General features: G+C 48.3%; 1 protein-coding gene across 5 annotated transcripts in view; it reads left to right on the top strand.

Annotated features, from left to right (window-relative positions):
• Nucleotides 1-1,942: 1,942 nt before the first annotated feature.
• The window catches only part of Per3 (period circadian regulator 3), a 60,940-nt gene continuing 44,713 nt past the window's right edge, over nt 1,943-18,169 (top strand). For 3 of the 5 annotated variants that reach the window (XM_036177885.1, XM_036177884.1, XM_036177883.1), the window contains exons 1-5: nt 1,944-2,542; nt 2,926-3,071; nt 3,824-3,939; nt 5,211-5,412; nt 17,844-17,892. In XM_036177885.1, coding sequence (XP_036033778.1) covers nt 2,418-2,542; nt 2,926-3,071; nt 3,824-3,939; nt 5,211-5,412; nt 17,844-17,892 — 638 coding nt within the window. In that variant the 5' untranslated portion in view covers nt 1,944-2,417. Of the gene's footprint in view, nt 2,543-2,925; nt 3,072-3,823; nt 3,940-5,210; nt 5,413-17,843; nt 17,893-18,169 lie in introns of all 5 variants that reach the window. The other 2 variants (XM_036177887.1, XM_036177886.1) reach the window with 1 other exon arrangement.

The raw sequence follows: 18,169 nt of genomic DNA, 5'->3' as shown, positions 1-18,169 counted from the left end.
GCCAGCAGGTTGCCTTTCAGTTGATTCCAAATCCAATGAAGTCAATGACTGAAATTGACCATCATACCCCAAATGAAAAGTGCTTTTCAGTGTGGAGATGAGATAGGAGCTGGCTTGCAGTTAGAATATGGCCTATGGGTTTCTTAAATGTGGTCTTCTAGAGGTTATCTGGAAAGGTGGCCCTGGTATACCACACCACCACCAGCCAGATAAATTGGGATAGCTGAGGGATGGTCCAAATGTGTGGCTCCCACACACACACCAGCAAGCATCTATATCTGCCTGCCTTTGAATGCTCCCACCCTCATTCCTCCACACCTGGAAACGATGTAATACGGACCAAGTGGGGTTTGCTTATGTTTACAACACGAAAGTTTACTTTCCCTTATCTACAAGCCCTACCACAGTCTGGCCCTTCCTTTCTCACCCACTCTCATATCATTTCAAGTTCTCAACAACTAACCTGCTCTGCACCAAGATGGCCTGGCAGGTACAATACTGTTCAGTTCAGTTGGAAGTGTTCACCCACTTCCCTCACCCCAAGGCATCACTCAAGTTCAGTCTCTCCTTCTCAATGAAAACTTATCCTTATCCTCCAGGCCATTTCCCAGGCCTCTTGCCTCCTCCCTTAACCTCTCTATCCTTCCCATTCCACTATGGTTTTTGTTTTGTTTTGTTTTGTTTTATCATCTTAGACTTTCTTGACTTTCAGGAGGCATTCATGTTGTATGTTAAGTGTGAGGGGTTTTTGTCCTGTCTGCAGGGAGTACAGTAATCTCTGTGTGCACTCAATAGCTGTGTAATGAATGCTTCTTGATGAAGAGCTTGACAGTAGAGAGTGGTCCGGTGTGGAGAGAAACATGGAAAAATGAGTGATTTGTTTAATAATGTGGATAACTGCCCTCTGGCACTTTCCCTTTCTTTGACCTAGAACATCTTTCATTCATCCCCCCCCCAAAAAAATACTGAGTGTACTTCTTTAGACTTAATTATTTATGTGTTGTATGTGTGGATACGTGCATGTGCTTTTATCGTTGAGGGCATAGGATCAATCCCCTGGAGCTTGAGATTAGAGGCACTTGTGAGGCACCTGATAGAGGGTGCCTGGGAACCATCCAAGGGAAGAGCAGTAGGCGCTCTGCTGAGCCATCGCCTCCCCTCCACCCCATCCCCGTGTCTTCTTGGTGTACCCGGGCAGCAGAGGGCTCTGCCCTGTTCATTTCCTTTCGGAAGATATAAATAGTTATATAAAATGAGCGTCCCGGCTGTTTCCTCGAAAAGGGAGCATCTTTTACATATGTTTATCTTCCTCCTGCTGCCAAATGGATCTGTAACTTCAGGGCAGCCCGGGAAGTTACCTTGTACTATTAAACTTCTATTTCTGAAAATTCGGTTGGATTCTACCGGGGTTCATTCGCCTATAGCTGGCGGGCGGGAGGAGACAGCAAGTTCAGGAAAGATTAACAATGGGAAACCAAGGAGATCTTTCACTCCAAAGCACTGCGCCCCTGGGCACTACCGCAGTTCGCCCGGGGAGCCTCAGTAGCCAGAGGACCCACAAGTGCCACAGGGAAACCGGGTTCCACTCACCTGTCGGCCGCGCAGGCCACGCCCCCTGGCCCGCCCTCTCCTGACTGACAGCTGCAAGGCCCCGCCTCCGGAACCCCAGCAGCAGACTCGCACAGCTAGGCCCTAGCGTCCTCCTGGCCACCCCGCCCCCGACCCGGGCTCCTGGCGGCAGGGATTGGCCAAGAGCCGACCTCGCCCGACCCGCGCGTTATGTAAGGTACTCCGGGTCTTTGCACCCGCCCACTCGCCCACGGTTACATAACCCCCGCGGTGCCGAGCCGGAATCCGCTCCGGCCAATGGGAGCTCGCGTAGCCGGCCGCAGTGACCAATCGAGCGGCGGAGGGGCGTGGCCGGAGCCGTGGCGCGTAGCGGGGCGGGGCCGGCGGCCGCTCGGCACGCGGCTGGCCTCGAGACTGGGCGGCCCGCGGGTGGGCGAGGGCTCCGCGGGGCCGCGGGCGGCGGCGAGTGCTCGGCTGGCTGGAGGCCTGCGAGCCTGCACGACCCGGCGCCGCTGCCCCTGCCTTCCGCCGTGTCACCCCCGAACCTTGCGCTCTGAGGCGTTCCTTGATGCTCGCCGACTTCTCAGCATGGACGGTGGAAAAGTTGGTTCGGGCTGAACAAGCTCGCCGAGAGTCTCTGTGGGGTCCGGCCAGCCCGTTTCCGGCGTCGAGCTGTCGGGGTTGCTCGTCACCCGAGCAGATTCTGTGACCATGCTGAGGAGAAAAGTGCCCCTCAGATGAGCGTGGTCGGCCACCAGTCTCCCGAAGGCGATGGCAGGGACCAAAACAAGCCGCGTTTGGTTGCTAGCAGCAAACTGAGAAAAGCTGGCTGAGGGCTGCTAGTCGGGATGGACCCCTATGGAGACCCGGCAGCGCCCAGCGGCGACTGTCCCCACAGCGGGGGACAGGGGCTCCAGGGCGCGTCTGATCGGGAGGGTCCGCTGCAGGGCACTTGCGTGGACAGCAGCCACAGGTGACGCCAGGAAGCTTGCTCCCACCTCCCTCGATTGCCCTGCCCGGAGCTGGGAAAGCAGGACTTTATCCTGTGTTGACCCCGGGGGCGGGGTGAGTGGGGGGAGGCGACGTGAAAGGGAACTTTTAGACAGTTTAGTGAGAATTGACGGCAGGAGGGTGATACTGGAGTAAATTACCAGAGTATGGAAAGGTGGAGGAAAGCGGTTGAAGAATTTGGAGGAGTAGGGCTGAAGGGAGATCGAAAGTGTCAAATGTACCCTGCCAGGAAGAGAAAGGATCTGAGTGAGTGGATGTGCCCAAACACCCCTAACAAAGCTTCCTGAGTGTCCACCATTATTACCATTTCTTGGTTTTTTGTTTTGTTTTGTTTTTTCTATTCAGTGAACATGAAGACAGAAGCAGACCTTCTGAAGAACTTATAATGGTTGTCCAGGAAATGAAAAAGTATTTTCCAGCCGAGAGACACACTAAACCCAGCACCCTAGATGCCCTTAACTATGCCCTACGCTGTGTACATAGCGTGCAAGGTAATGAGTTGCAGAGAGTAGGGTGCACTGGGCCCAGTACTCATGTGCAGGGGGATTCCCAAGAGGCTTGAGCTTCTTTGTGGCCAGGATAAGCAAGTCTAACCGATTTGAAGTGGTGCTCTGGGCTTTCCAAAGCCAGGAGAATGGGATTTGTCTGACAGTTTAGTAACTGCAGTATTTTGCAGATCTGTTGCAAGAATAAAGTTTAGCAGTTTAAGTAAAACTCGAAAACTTTTTTTCAAGGAACATTGCCTTCCATGGAGATTACAAGGGAAAATGCATGTGCACTTTCCTGTCATGCACATACTTTGGACATACAGTTACACTATATAAGAAATGAAGTAAAGGACAAATGTTTCTCCTTTCCTTCGGACTTGTCCTCAATTATTCCATAAAGTTGTGTCTTTAGCACAAACCTCTTTGCTTCTTCTGTGTAAATAGGTAGTTTGTGAATGCTAATATTTCCTCCATAAAAATGTGTGTGTGTGTAATTTAATTTCATTAACTAGCTTTAGAACTTTAAATGAATATTGCTTCTTGTAACCTAGAGCGTGTAGGTCTCATAAAATTCATAGTCTTCAGTTTGCATAAACTAACCATATTTTTATGCAAGCAAAAAAAGTTGCCTGATTTTGAGGAAAATACAAGGTATCCTCATCTAAGAAAATTAGCCACCCTGATAGTGCTAAGACAAGACTTCCTGAAGACGCTGTTGTCACTGGATTACCTGTTTATTTCCCTGTGTTTCTTAGCAAACCGTGAATTTTTCCCGAGTCTCAGTCCACATGGAGCATCTCAGGAAGATGTGACTGCGTACAGTCTTGAGGAGCTGGCCTCTCTTGCTTCTGAACATGCTTCCAAGAACACAGTAAGATTTCATGAGTTTTGCCATCTCCACTGTGGTGACTTTTCCTAAGGACCTTCTCTAGGTGTTAGAACAGTCACTGAATGCTTCCCTTGCTGAGGTAAGCAAAGGCAAAACCGCTAAAAAAGGCACTGTGTGGTTTCTCCGGCCCATAGCAGAGAAAGTGTCTGAAGGTGGAGGCCTCACCTTGTGCTCTAGCATAGCCTGTGTGCTGTAGCTGTAGCTTCCCCTCAGCATCCGTGTTCTCTCAGATAAAAGAAAAATGCAGCAGACAGAAGGTGGCAGAGTGATTTCCTGCATCTTATTCTAATTTCCAAATTGTTACTTTCTATGTATATCATTCTTAGTTCCAATACCTACTTCCTCACGTTGTAACAGCTGGATTTTATAGAATAAGTGAGTTGAGATGTCATTTTTATGATGAACTTTTAGAAGAGACCTTTAGTATGTATGTATATGTATTTAATCTCTTCTTGTTGACAGAGTAATTAAACCTATTTTATTGATGGCAGAGACTTCTTAATTTGATGTTTACACTTCTGCATCACTTTAACTTAATGTTTTTATAGTATTACAACAGAAGTTGTGTAGCATTACGTAATAGAGCTTATTCTACTAATGTGCATAGTATTGTAATGGATGCTTAAAAAAACAAGTTTTGGGTTTGGGGATTTAGCTCAGTGGTAGAGCGCTTGCTAGGCTCTGGGTTCAATCCTCAACTCAAAAAAAAAAAAGTTTTAAAAAAACATTCACCCTCTAAAATCTTTACAGTGAGTCTAGACAGGGAAACAAGTCCATGCTAACAAGCATAATGACTGGAATATAAACGATATTAGTGACTAATAAAACAGATCTGAGGTGCAATTCTTATGTAATGAGGTCTGTCAAGGACAGCTTGTGAAGGAGGCAGATCTTGAGCTCCGTCTTTAAGCACAGAATCTGCATTCCTGACAAGAAGACAGTCCCTCCTGGTGGAGAGCACAGTTTGCAGAAGAGAGAAATGTATGTGCCATATATATATTTAGTCTGCATAGAAGCTGGTGTGGGCTTTTTGGCATGGAGATGACACTTTCAGGAAGCACGGTGTAACTTTTATGATAGCTGTTAAGCATTCTGGAGAAAACGATTTAGGAAGCTTTTTTTCTTTACAAGGGGTACATGCGTGTATGTGTGTGCGTGTATTTTACTCCTTGGATTGTGGTGGAAATCCAGAAGAAACTGACTTCCAGAGAGTGTTGTTTGTAAGTTCCTCAGTTCTTGTTTTAATTCCACAGGGTACCTTTGTGGCAGTGTTTTCTTTTCTGTCTGGAAGGTTCATGCACGTTTCTGAACAGGCTGCTTCGATCCTGAATTCTGAGAAAGATTTCTTCAAGTCCTTGCACTTTGCTGACCTGCTTGCACCTCAAGATGTGAGGGTGTTCTATGCACACACTGTTCGAAGTCAGCTTCCTTTCTGGAACAACTGGACCCGAAGAGGTAATAGGACTGATGTGAGGTTGAATATCTTGCCCCAGGATCTGGTCACTCTTACAGAATAGTACAGTCCTTAACATGCTGTTTACAACATACAGACCATGTTGTTTCCCTTATTCTTTGTACTTCATTTGTGTATTTATTTATTTTACTTTTTGGGTTTTTGAGCCAGGGTTTCCCTATATAGCCACGGCTGTCCTGGAACTTGTTTTGTAGACCAGGCTGGCCTCAAACTCAGGGACCCGCCTGCCTCTGCATCTTGAGTGCTGGGGTTAAAGGTGTGCACCACCACAGGCTTTATTCTTTTTAAAAAGAACACAACAAAATGGTATTTTTTATTGTTCAATAGCACACCAAACTTACTGAAATTTCACAGATTTTATATGAAAATAGCTTTGAGCCGGGTGATGGTGGCGCACGCCTTTAATCCTAGCACTCAAGAGGCAGAGGCAGGCGGATCTTTGTGAGTTCGAGGCCGGCCAGCCAGCCTGAGCTACAGAAGTTCCAGGAAAGGCGCAAAACTACACAGAGAAACTCTGTCTTGAAAACCCAAAAAAGAAAAATAGCTTTGATTACCAGCATACTTCACAGTGGATGGGTTGCTGTACAGGTGTAATTAATGCAACATACTTTCTTCCTATGTTGACTTCATGCACTCTCTTTGTGTAATAGCTTCGACTTTATAGCTGAGATTCTGATAGCTCCTACTCAGTTTTTCTGGCCCCTGAAAGTTCATGGATCCCATAACTTTGTTTCCATTTGAAATGCTTGTTTATCTGAACCAGATATGCACAGTCACCGTTTTCTTTATGGCATTCAGTCCTGTGTGACTTTCTTTCTAAAGACACTCTATATCCCTTACATTCTTTGTGAACCATCTCTTAAAGAGCTCAGTATACACCATATGTATCAGCCTTTTCTTTGATTTCAATTCTGTTTCTCAAATTAGATTATTATTTATTTATTATTTGTATGTTTGTTTGTAACCTGTATGTCTTAGAGTTTCTATTGATATGATGCAACACCATGACCTTTAAGAAGCAAGTTCAGGAGGAAAGGGTTTATTTGGCGTACACTTCCAAATCATAGTCCATCACTGGAGGAAGTCAGGACAGGAACTCAAGCAGGGATGGAAGCTGGAGGAAGGAGCTGATGCAGAAGCCATGGAGGGTTGCTGCTTACTAGCTTGGTTCACATGGCTTGTTCAGCCTTCTTATAGAACCCAGGACCACTAGCCCAGGGATGGTATCACCCACATCACCCACCATGGGCTAGGCCCTCCCTCGTTGATTACTAATTGAAAAAAAAAAATGTCTTACAGCTAGATCTCATGGAGGAGTTCCTCAACTAAGGCTCCTTCTTCTCTGATGAGTCCAGCTTGTGACACAGAAAACCAGCCAGTATACCAGGCTACTTACCCACAAACCCACTATATAGCAAAAAATGGCCTTAAACTGTGATCTTCCTGCCTCTACCTCCTAAAGTGATAGGACTACAGGCAAAAACCACCAGGCCAACTCACTCAGTGCTGGGGATCAAACCTAGGGCTTCATGCAGGCTAGGCAATCATCTCCTGACTGGACCATATTCCCTAATGGAATTTTCCCAAGTCCCAACCCTGAGAAAATTCCTCCCAGAGTCTCGGGGAAGATGCTACGTCTGATGCGGGTTATCTGAGGGAAAGGAATCTACATATGCCATGCTCTTTGTCTGTTTACTTTATTCCTCTGTGGCAAAATTCTATCTATACAGCTTCAGTTCCGCCCTGAGTCTCAGTTCCTCTCTGTATCTACTTTTTCTATCCCTGATAGCCTTAGTAATAATAACTAAGCCCTTATGTTTTTTATCTCATCTTCATCCCTGTTCCTTCATCCTCCATCTTTCCTTCCTCTTCTCCTCTCCTGATCTGATTCATCTACAATCTATAAGAAACTCTTCCTTGCTCCTCACTCCCCAACCAGTCTGCCTTAGCATCTACAGAAAGTCTTCTTGTTCTTTCTTTCCTGGCCACTCTGGAATTTCCCTCCAGCCCTTACTGCACCTGGTTATGCAAAAGGCCCTATTGTCCTGAGTCTTTTGCTTTGTAATGCCATTTTCCTGTCCGGGGAAGGGAGGTCTGAACTTCATTTACACAAGAGGCAAAGCTATGCATCTACTGCAGAGGAGTGTTACCTAGTGGATCAGGAGGTCTGAGAAGCTGAACTGTTTGCCAAATGGCCTAGTAGTATATGGGCGCACAAGAATTTCATGGCAGAAGACAGCTGAAATATTAAAAAAATGAGTAACACCAAATATTCCTTGATAAATGGCTTCCTTTAGAAAATTGCCTTGAAATTTCTAGGTATAGCTTTAATATACAGCTGAATCTCTATAATATATTCTTGCACAATCCCCAGCATCACTTTTTTTGGGGGGCTGGGGGGTTCAACTTAACCACTGAGCCATCTCCCTAGCGACTCTTTTATCTAATTTTTAAAAAACATTCTTTTCATTGTGATAAAAAGTGAAAAACTGGTGAGCATGGTAGCTAATCCTAGCATTCTAGAGGATGAGGCAGGAGGTGACTTCAAGGCCATTGTGATCTATATAGTGAGAAGTCCTAAAAAAGTGTAGCACAAGATTTGTCATTTCTAATCATTTTTAAGTTCAAGTATTAATAGTATTGTTAGGGTCAGCGTCCAAAACAGAGAGCTTCACTCCGATATCGGGTCACAAAAGAAGCTTTATTTAGCACGAGCTCATGGGCCACCAGCATGAGAAGTAACTGGTGACCCCGAGTCTAAGGCTCGCAGGCCTTTTATGAGGCGGTTCTACCAGGGCGGGGGAGTGGGGTCATCCAGAGTGCAGACATCTGGAGGCCAGATGTCTCCGCAGTCTTTCTCAGAGTCTGGGTGGGTAAATGAATTCCAAGCTTATCTAGCAAGGGGTTATTTTGCAAGCATTCTTCTCAAGCAATTTGTCTTGCAAGCACAACCACAGGCGGTTATCCTGCAAGCATCCTGTTAGCACAGCATGATGGGCTAACTTTCTGGTATGGGGCGTGGGGGCAGAGTGCAGTGTTTTCCACTGAATCTACAATTAGCAGAGCTAGTGGGGGGGGGCCTTGTTTCCCTTACAATGGCCTTTCATTCCCCTCTTTTTTGTGTGTGTGTGCTGACCTTTAATCCTAAAGGTCATTCGCTGGTATAGGCTGATATCTTTGTCCTAGGACCATCATTTTAACCCCGTCTACTGGGGAATGGACAAAGCCTGAAATCCGATTTAGGACATATGGTCCAATCATTAGTACTAGGAGCAGAACAATTAGAGGCCTAGTGAGGGCTGAAAGCAGGGTGGTCATCCAGGGTGACTTTTCATACCACCCCTCTAACCAGCTTTGGGAGCCTCGTAGGGATTTTTCCCTTGCATCCAGTCTCTCCCTGAGTTTTGTCATTGATTCCCTTACTACACCTGTATGATCCGTGTAGAAGCAACAGTTTTCCTTCAGGGCAGCGCACAGACCACCTTCCTTTAAGAACAGTAAGTCCAGTCCTCGTCTATTTTGCAGGACCACTTCCGATAGCGAAGTTAAAGACTTTTCTAGGGCAGTAACGGAGGTCTCGATTGCTCTCAGGTCTTGTTGGACTGCCGCTTCTAGGATCCCCAACTGCCTAGGGCCTTCAATTAATGCTGCTGCTCCGGTTCCTACCCCGGCTAGCACTCCTGCTCCTAGCAACACGGCTAGGGTGGCACTGACAGGTTCTCTGGGGAACCTAGTCCTGCCCGCAAAATGCTCCTCGAACTCTTCAGCTGGGTAATAGACTAGCCTCGTGTAGATTCGGACAAGGACACAGAAGTCTCTAGACTGGTTAAAACTGGCAACTGAGACACATGGGGTGAGTCCTGTACTGCATGCCCAATATAGGCCGAGGGCCGGGACAAGGAAGAGGGACCCATTTGTGGTTGTTATGTTCTCTGTGCGGGCGCAGAGGGGTCTCCCCAAGGTAGGGGTACGTCTTAGACAGGTTCCCAGGCCAGTTACTTCGGGTAAAGTTAACATATGCTTGGTCCCCCAATCACAGCTAGCCGAGGTGTTGTAAGTGAAACTTTCATTCATAGCCATCCTCTCATAATAAGGAGAGCTGAGCTGAAGGCAGATCCAGCAGGACTCAGTGAGATTGGGATAGGTTGAATTCAAAGCCTGATATCCTCCTTTGATTAAGTTTATAAGTCTTTCTCCTGTCCCTAGGCCTGGGGGAGTTGTTGGAGGGCCTGAAATGTTTTTCGGGGGTGAGGGGCGAATCTCAGGCTGATAGATTTTAGGCGTGGGCCCCTTTTGGTCCGGAAGGACTAAGTTTGGGCCAATAGCCTGGAGTACTAGTATATTATCCTTGCTTAGCCTTATCTTAAAGAGAAGCCCAAAATCATGTCTGGGAGCATAGAATCTCAAACCCCAGGTCCGACCTTTGTACCATTCAGCTAGAGATGTGGATTTTTTTCCTTCAGTAGTGAAGGTTATGTTTAGTACATTACACAGGGAGGTGTTCTGGCATCCTGTGACGTGCTTACCCTTAGGTGCAAGGTCATCTGGGTGGCAAGGATGATGAACCGGATAAGGGCCCCTGGCCGGTTCAGGATAAGTGATGTTTCGCCCTACTCGGATCCAATCCCATGTAGAGCTAGGTTTCCAATATGTGGTTCCAGTGGTTTCGCATCCCCAAGCCTTACAGTATAGGGATTCTGGTCCCCCGCACCTATGAATCTCCCCTCTTTTTCTACCATCTCAGGGGCATACATAGAATGACAAATAATTGAGGAGGCATCTCCTCCAGGGGGTGGCGCATCCCTGAGGCCTTCCATCATTCATTTTCCCTTCACTTGTTATGGGGAGTTCGCTACCGGGTTCCTTCCCCTGCAAGTCCCAGGTATCTAGTCCGGCTGCTAACTGATAGATATCTGGCTGGAGTGTAGGCCACCAGGTTCCCAGCGGGTAGTCCGAGCTAGACACTGTCCACACCATATCTCCCGTCCCAGATATCACTTGCCAAGTTTGTGGTTGTGGCCGGTGGGGGTTTGTCTGGCCGGCTTCTGTGCCTAATGCAGAGCTTGAGGGGATGCTCAGTCCGCTTCACAGTCCAGTCCAAATCAGCATCCAGGTCAGGGGCAGGGGCAGGTTTGAGATGGGAGCCATGAATCCAGGCAGCAATCTCGTCCACCTTGACTGCCGTCAGGGTGGTCAGCAGGACTTGGTATAGTCCCTTCCACCGGGGTTCCAAAGTCTGATGCTGGTGTCTGCGGACGTATACGAAGTCCCCCACGTGGAACTGATGGGCAGCGCTGTCCCCGCCGGGTTGGTATGCAGCGGACAGTTGCTTCCACAGTATATGCTGGACAGATGCTAAGGCTTGCAGCCTGTCAGATAGAGGGGAAGGCATGATTTCTCCTTGCTGGATAGTTAGGTTCTTAACTGGGGGTGCACACCCTAAGAGCAGTTCAAAGGGGGTAAGACCCATGAAGGAAGGGGTATTTCTAGCTCTAAAGAGGGCATACGGTAGGAGCATCGTCCAATCTCTAGAGCCAGTCTCCATGGTCAATTTGGTTAAGGTCTCCTTAATGGTCCTGTTGGTTCTTTCTACCTATCCTGAGCTCTGGGGTCTGTATGCACAATGCAGCTTCCAATCAATCCCCAGTACCTTTGCCAGTCCCTGCCTTACCTGGGCCATGAACGCTGGGCCATTATCTGACCCAATTACCTGAGGCAGTCCAAATCTTGGGAAGATCTCTTCCAGGATTTTCTTAGCAACTATTGCGGCAGTCTCCTTTTTGGTGGTGGGGTAGGCTTCTACCCATCCTGTAAAGGTATCTACAAACACTAGCAGGTACTTTAGGCCATACTTAGCTGGCTTTACTTTGGTGAAGTCTACTTCCCAATACTGGCCAGGGCGGGTTCCTCGTAGTCTTTTTCCGGGGGCCAGTTTCCCAGGATATGCATTTACCTGCTGGCAGGCCCGGCAAGCAGCTACCACCTTCTCTGCCATTTGTTTCTTCTCAGATGGGGAGAGGGTCTTATCTTCTGTAGTCAGCTGGGTCAATTATCTGCTGCCCAGATGGGTTAATTTGTGGATCCTTTCCAGAGTCTTTCAGAAGTTCCGGGGGTGAAGCCTCTTCAGGAGCTGGATCCTGCGGAGTCGAGGCGTGAATGGCCAGGCTCCTCGGATCCTGGAGGGCAGCCTCCTTTGCCTCTTGATCGGCCTTCCTGTTTTCCGCTACAACTGGGGAGTCCCCTTTTTGGTGCCCAGGGCAATGTACGATGGCCAGCTCTCAGGGCAACATTACAGCCTCCAATAGGGCCTCAATTCCTTTTTTATTTTTTATTTCTTTTCCAGCTGAGGTTAGTAGCCCTCTCTCTCGATATATTGCCCCATGCACATGCGCTGTTGCAAACGCATACCGGCTGTCAGTATAGATTGTGGCCCGTTTCCCTGCAGCCCTGGTGAGAGCTTGTGTGAGCGCAATCGGTTCTGCTTTCTGGGCTGAAGTTCCTTCCAGGAGGCTACTAGACCAAATTACCCGATTTTTGTCCACTACGGCTGCTCCCGCTTTCCTCTGCCCCCCACTCAGGAAGCTGCTGCCATCCATATACCATATCAGATCAGAGTGGGCTAGAGGCTGGTCTGTTAGGTCCTTTCAGACCCCGGTTTCTTTGGCTAGGATGGCCTCGCAGTTATGGACTAGTTCATTCTCACCCTCCTCCAGGGAAATTGGGAGGAGGGTGGCCAGATTCAAAAGGGACGGGGGCCCAAATGTGATGCGGTCTTGGTCTAGTAGCGTTGTCTGGTAATAGGTGGCCCGGGCATTGCTTTGCCATCGTTCGGGTGGCTGGCGAACAATGCTCTCTAGCGCATGGGGAGCAATGATGGTCAGGTGCTGCCCCAGAGTCAATTTGTCCGCGTCTCTCACCAGAGTAGCCGCTGCTGCCACTGCCCGAAGGCAAGTGGGCCACCCTCTAGCCACTGGGTCAAGTCGTTTGGATAAGTAGGCGACGGGCCTTTTCCAGGGTCCGAGAGCTTGCGCTAGTACACCAACCACCACCCCCTTTTTCTCGTGGAGGTACAGGGTGAAGGGCTTACTCACATCAGGAAGGGCGAGGGCGGGTGCTGACGGGAGTGCCTTCTTCAGCGTCTCGAACGCTGTGTGGTGTTCCTCTTGCTAGAAAAAGGGGTTCTTTTCCTTGAGTAAGGGGGAAAATGGCTCAGTTATGGCGGCGAATCCTGGGATCCATAGGTGACAGAACCCTGCCGCACCTAGGAACTCCCGTAGTTGACGGCGATCCGACGGGGCCGGGATGTTGGCCACCGTTTTCTTTCGGGCGTCCGTCAGCCATCTTTTTCCTCCTTCAAGAGAGTAGCCGAGAAAGATGACTCGGTTCTGGCAAATTTGTGCCTTTTTGGTGGATGCTCTATATCCCAATTTTGCCAAGGTACCCAGCAGTTTCTCTGTCCCCCGCCTACAGGCATCTCAATTGTCAGTTGCCAGTAGGAAGTCATCAACGTATTGAAGGAGAGTGACCTCGGGGGTTGTCTCTCGGAACTCTCGGAGGTCCCGATGCAAGGCCTCATCGAAGATGGTTGGAGAGTTCTTGAATCCCTGTGGGAGCCTGGTCCAGGTTAACTGCCCTGTTCTCCCTTTCTCGGGGTCTGACCATTCAAAGGCAAAAAGTTTCTGAGAGTCCGGGTGAAGGGGCAGGCAGAAGAAAGCATCCTTCAGGTCTAAAACTGTGTACCAATTTCGTTCTGGGGGCAGCGTACTTAGAAGGTTGTAGGGGTTGGGCACTGTGGGGTGTATGTCCATTACTCGAGTGTTTACTTCCTGTAGGTCTTGGACGGGTCTATAATCATTAGTTCGTGGCTTCCTTACCGGCAGGAGCGGAGTATTCCAATCCGATTGGCATGGTCTTAGTATGCCAAGTTCTAGGAATCGTTCTATGTGGGGTTTAATGCCCTCTCTGGCCTCTCGGCTGAGGGGATATTGTCTTACCCGAGCCGGAACTGCTGTGGGTTTTAAGGTGACCACAACGGGTGGCTGTTCTACTGCCAGTCCAGGTCCCCCGTCTCTGCCCAAGCCTCCGGGAACCTGCGGGTCCATTCTTCATTTCCCAGTCCTGTGGGGACCATGGTCAGTTGGGCCGCGGGGATGGTGGTCCCATACAGTCGATATTCCTCTGCTGCTGGGAGTTCTAGAGTGAGGAGGCGGAGGTCCCCGACCATGGGATGGGCAAACTTTAATTCACGTCCTTGGGCGGTGAAAGTTATTTGGGCTCCTAATTTTGTCAGGAGATCCCTCCCCAGGAGAGGCGCTGGACAGTCAGGGAGGACCAGAAAAGAATGTTGCACAGTACCTTTCCCCAAGTTGACTGTTCTCTGAGTGGTCTAGGGTCTCTCTCTACTACCGTTGGCCCCTTGGACCAGAGACTTGCGGGAAGATAGTGGCCCGAGTGGTTGTTGTATTGCTGAAAAGACTGCCCCCATATCTACTTCAAAGTCCACTGGGGTCCCCTCCACTTCAAAGGTTACCCGGAGCTCAGGGAGGGGTTCCGAACCCTGACTTCCCCAGTCTTCAAAGGCCAAGACTGACCGGCCTTGTCCTCTTTGTTTTTTGGGGCACTCTCGGGCCCAATGACCCTCTTCCTTGCAGTATGCACATTGGTTAGGCTTTAAAGGCGGGCGACCTCCTCTGCCTCGAGGCCCTGAGTTGTCCTTCACTGTCACTGCCAGGATTCGTGATAAATTTCAATTTTGTCGCTTCTCTCTTTGTCTTTCTTTTTCTTCTCTCTCTTTTTCTAACCTAGCTTCTTTTTCCTCTGCAGTTTCTCTTTTATAATAAACCTTTTCTGCTTCCTTGACTAAATCTCTGAAACTCAGTCCCTGTAAACCATCTAATCTCTGTAACTTGCGTCTTATGTCTGCAGCTGACTGTCCTATAAAGGCCATCGCTACTGCCCCCTTCTGTTCTTCAGACTGTGGATCGAAAGGCGTATACCTCCTGTATGCTTCCATGAGCCTTTCAAGGAAGGCAGAGGGGGTTTCGTCAGGCCCTTGGAGAACCTCACCTACCTTAGCCAAATTAGTGGGCCTTCTGTCCACGGAGACCTGCCATTAGAGTCTGGCAATAGAGGGACAGATGCTCCCTACCTTCCGGGGTATTTGGGTCCCAGGTTGGTCGTCTTAATGGGAAGCGCTCATCAATCAGGGTGGGGAGTTGAGTTGGTCGCCCATCTGGCCCGGGGACTAGTTTCCTGGCTTCCAGGAGAATGCGCGCTCTCTCTCTTCCTTAGTGAAGAGGATCCCCAGGAGCTGCTGTCAGTCGTCCCAAGTAGGTTGGTGGGAATACATGATGGAATCTAAGAGACCTGTTAATCTGGAGGGGTCCTCAGAAAATGGAGGGTTATTATTTTTCCAGTTATACAAGTCAGAGGAGGAAAAGGGCCAGTATTGGAGAGCGGGCATGTCACCCCCGGCCTCATCATCAACCGTTCCCCCAATGGGGCGCAAAGGCAGTGTGATAGCCGAGGGTGCCTCATCCAGGGGCCTTGCTCTCCTCTGGCGGGTTCCCTGTGCTGGACCCGACGGAGAGACCAAGACAGACTCGGGCCCAGTCTCTGCCGGAGGTCGTGGTTTGGGCCGATAGGGAGGCGGTCGTGGTGGGAAGTCTAAGGCAAATGAAATGAGGTCATTCTGAGATTCAGGTAAGGGGGGTTGAGGAGGGGATGGAGTCGGTAATGGAGTCGATTGGGAAGGCTTTGTCACGAGAATCGGGGCAGAAGTAGTGAAGGCGCTGTAGGAGCAGTCAGGAAGGGTCGGACCCACTTAGGAGGGTCAGTCACCAGATCCTCCCATACCCAAATGTAGGCCTGCTGGTCCGGGTGTCCGTGTGAACCTGGAATGAAAATCTTTTGTTTGACTGCCCTAATTATATTAAGATCAAAAGTACCATCTACTGGCCACCCGACTCGGAAGGTGGGCCATTCAGACGAACAGAAAGTCTGCCACTTTCCCTTCCTCACCCAAACCGCCAGGTTCGACGCGCTGTCCGTCACTGCCGACCAATGAGAGAGGGTTAGGGACAAAGGGGTGGAGGCAGACTGTCCCATTCCAAACAAGTAGAAACAGACACTGAAGGACACAAAAATCGAGACACAACACACAAACAAGACAAGCCGGCAAAATGGTAGGGAAAATGAAACCAAAAGATTGTCTATTGGCCTGGGCCGTAGGAAAAATCTCCTAGACAAAAGGGAATCAGACGGGGCCCCTGTCCCAGGGTCCCCACACTCCAGAGTGTCCTCCAGAGCTGCAGCCTGTGGGTTCAGGACATGTCTGTCCCCCACCATCCAAGGGTCCTCACGGGCCGCTTGAACAGCTGCTTCCCCGCCGACTCACCACCGTCCTTACCAATCTCGGTGGAACCTCCAAATGTTAGGGTCGGCGTCCAAAACAGAGAGCTTCACTCCGATATCGGGTCACAAAAGAAGCTTTATTTAGCACGAGCTCATGGGCCACCAGCGTGAGAAGTAACTGGTGACCCCGAGTCTAAGGCTCGCAGGCCTTTTATGAGGCGGTTCTACCAGGGCGGGGGAGCGGGGTCATCCAGAGTGCAGACATCTGGAGGCCAGATGTCTCCGCAGTCTTTCTCAGAGTCTGGGTGGGTAAACGAATTCCAAGCTTATCTAGCAAGGGGTTATTTTGCAAACATTCTTCTCAAGCAATTTATCTTGCAAGCACAACCGCAGGTGGTTATCCTGCAAGCATCCTGTTAGCACAGCATGATGGGCTAACTTTCTGGTATGGGGCGTGGGGGCAGAGTGCAGTATTTTCCACTGAATCTACAATTAGCAGAGCTAGTGGGGGGGCCTTGTTTCCCTTACAATGGCCTTTCAGTATGAAACATGTTTATATTCTCATGAAACAGACTTTTAAAACTTTTTTATCTTTCAGCCTCTACTTTCCTGATTTTTTAAAATTGAGTACTCCCTACCTTTGTGGAGCTCCATTATCTCTTTTTTCCCATCTTAAAAATACTGGTATTGTTCACCTTCCTTTCCTAAGTATACATTTTCAACCTTTAGTTGCCTGTGTTGGTTTTTCTGCTTTCATTAATCACCTATTCTGAGACCATTGAACACTTGGGGCCAGTGGTCTGTTCTAGATTTGGCCATAACTATTCTAGATGCTGGAGTGCTAGTCCTGCTGCCAGCTCCTTCCATTCTTCTTCTTCTTTTTCTTTTTTTTTTTTCTCTGTTTCCTTAAACATTGCTTGTACCATCTCTTCAGTCTTTTTAATCTTTGCTGTGATATTTTCATCCCATCTGAAACTTAAATATATTCTGAAATCATTACTTCTGCCATGCGACCTAAAGCATCTAGTTTATTGCAAATAGTGTTCTTCTGCTCTGCAAATCTCAGGTTCAAGCTTCAGCTCTTCAGTTAGTGAGCTCTGTGCCCATTCAGGGCTGTGCCCAGGTTACCTGCTCCAGTTTCCTCCTTTGAGCTTAGAGGACATAAGTGGACACAGAATGCTATATAATCTGCTGTCAGTTTGGTCGTGTTTTAGAATATGCTTCCACGTAATGTTGGTTGTATAAACCTCTCAGAAGGACCTGATGGTTTTAAAGAACTCATTTGCAGAAGTAAGGACTCACATTCAGCTTGTTGAGTGCCTTATAGGCTTGAGATAACAGAGTCTGGCTCATGGCTCTGCAGTGGCTTGTGGAGAACATAGAAACCTGATGTAATGTGTAAATGGTGTGAGCAAGAGGCAATTTTTTATTATTTTTATGATCCTTTCCTTAGATGTGCGAAGACGTGACCCTCTTCAATATTTTGGATCTGTGGGATTCTCACTAGTTATGTTAATGCAAATATTTTAACAGTTTTCCATAGTTCTGTAACTTAGGTCTCTTTACTTCAATGAAACGTTTGGGCAAAGATTCTGCCTCCTCATTTGAGTACATTTACCTCTAGGTTGTCAGCATATATTTCAAGAAGGCTGATGGAAACATTGCCATGAGGAAGAGAAAAACATAAACATTGCTGTGAATTGTCTAGTCCTCTAGAGATGACTTAGCAGTACCACGAGAGTCAAAGGAGGGTCATACATGTAATATTCTAGATTTCCCCAAGGGTGAACTGAAGTGAAGGAGAACAGTTCCGTTTAAACATCAGAGAACTGAATTCTGAAAGTTCTCCAAACTTCCTCATGCTGTTCAAGTGGGCCAGACTGTTAGCCCCAAAACAGTCGTCATCAGGTCATCGTGGTGACGTCAGAAATGGTGGACATGCTCCACTGGAGGGTGGGGAGACCGAGGGTTAGATGAAGGGAAGCTCAGAGTCTCACTCAGGACTTCGTCACTGAGGGCTGCCCTGGGAGGGCTCGTGACCATCTTTCTTTCCTTCTAGCTTCACGGTATGAGCATGCACCAGTGAAATCCTTCTTCTGCAGAATCTGGTAAGTAAAGACTGTGGAGGCCCAAAACGTGGCTCTAATTTCTGTTCAACTGTTATGGTGACTCTTTTGTATTCAGCTGGATTCTGTCCTGCATACAGCAAAATTAGACAAAACAAACGAGCAAAAACCCTCTTGATTCTTGCCGTGAGAATTTGTATGTGGTTGAGAAGAAAAATAAAAAGACTGAAAGGTAATTGCTAGCTCCCTATGACATCAGAGCCCCTGGTTTGAAGTAAACAGTAAAACAACTATTTTGAGGCCCATTTTGCTTGCTTTA

Source organism: Onychomys torridus, chromosome 2 (genome assembly GCF_903995425.1).
Source record: "Onychomys torridus chromosome 2, mOncTor1.1, whole genome shotgun sequence".
In the NCBI taxonomy this organism is placed as follows: Eukaryota; Metazoa; Chordata; class Mammalia; order Rodentia; family Cricetidae; genus Onychomys; species Onychomys torridus.
Note: the sequence above shows the minus strand (reverse complement) of the source record. Positions and strands in the feature narration are given on the sequence as shown.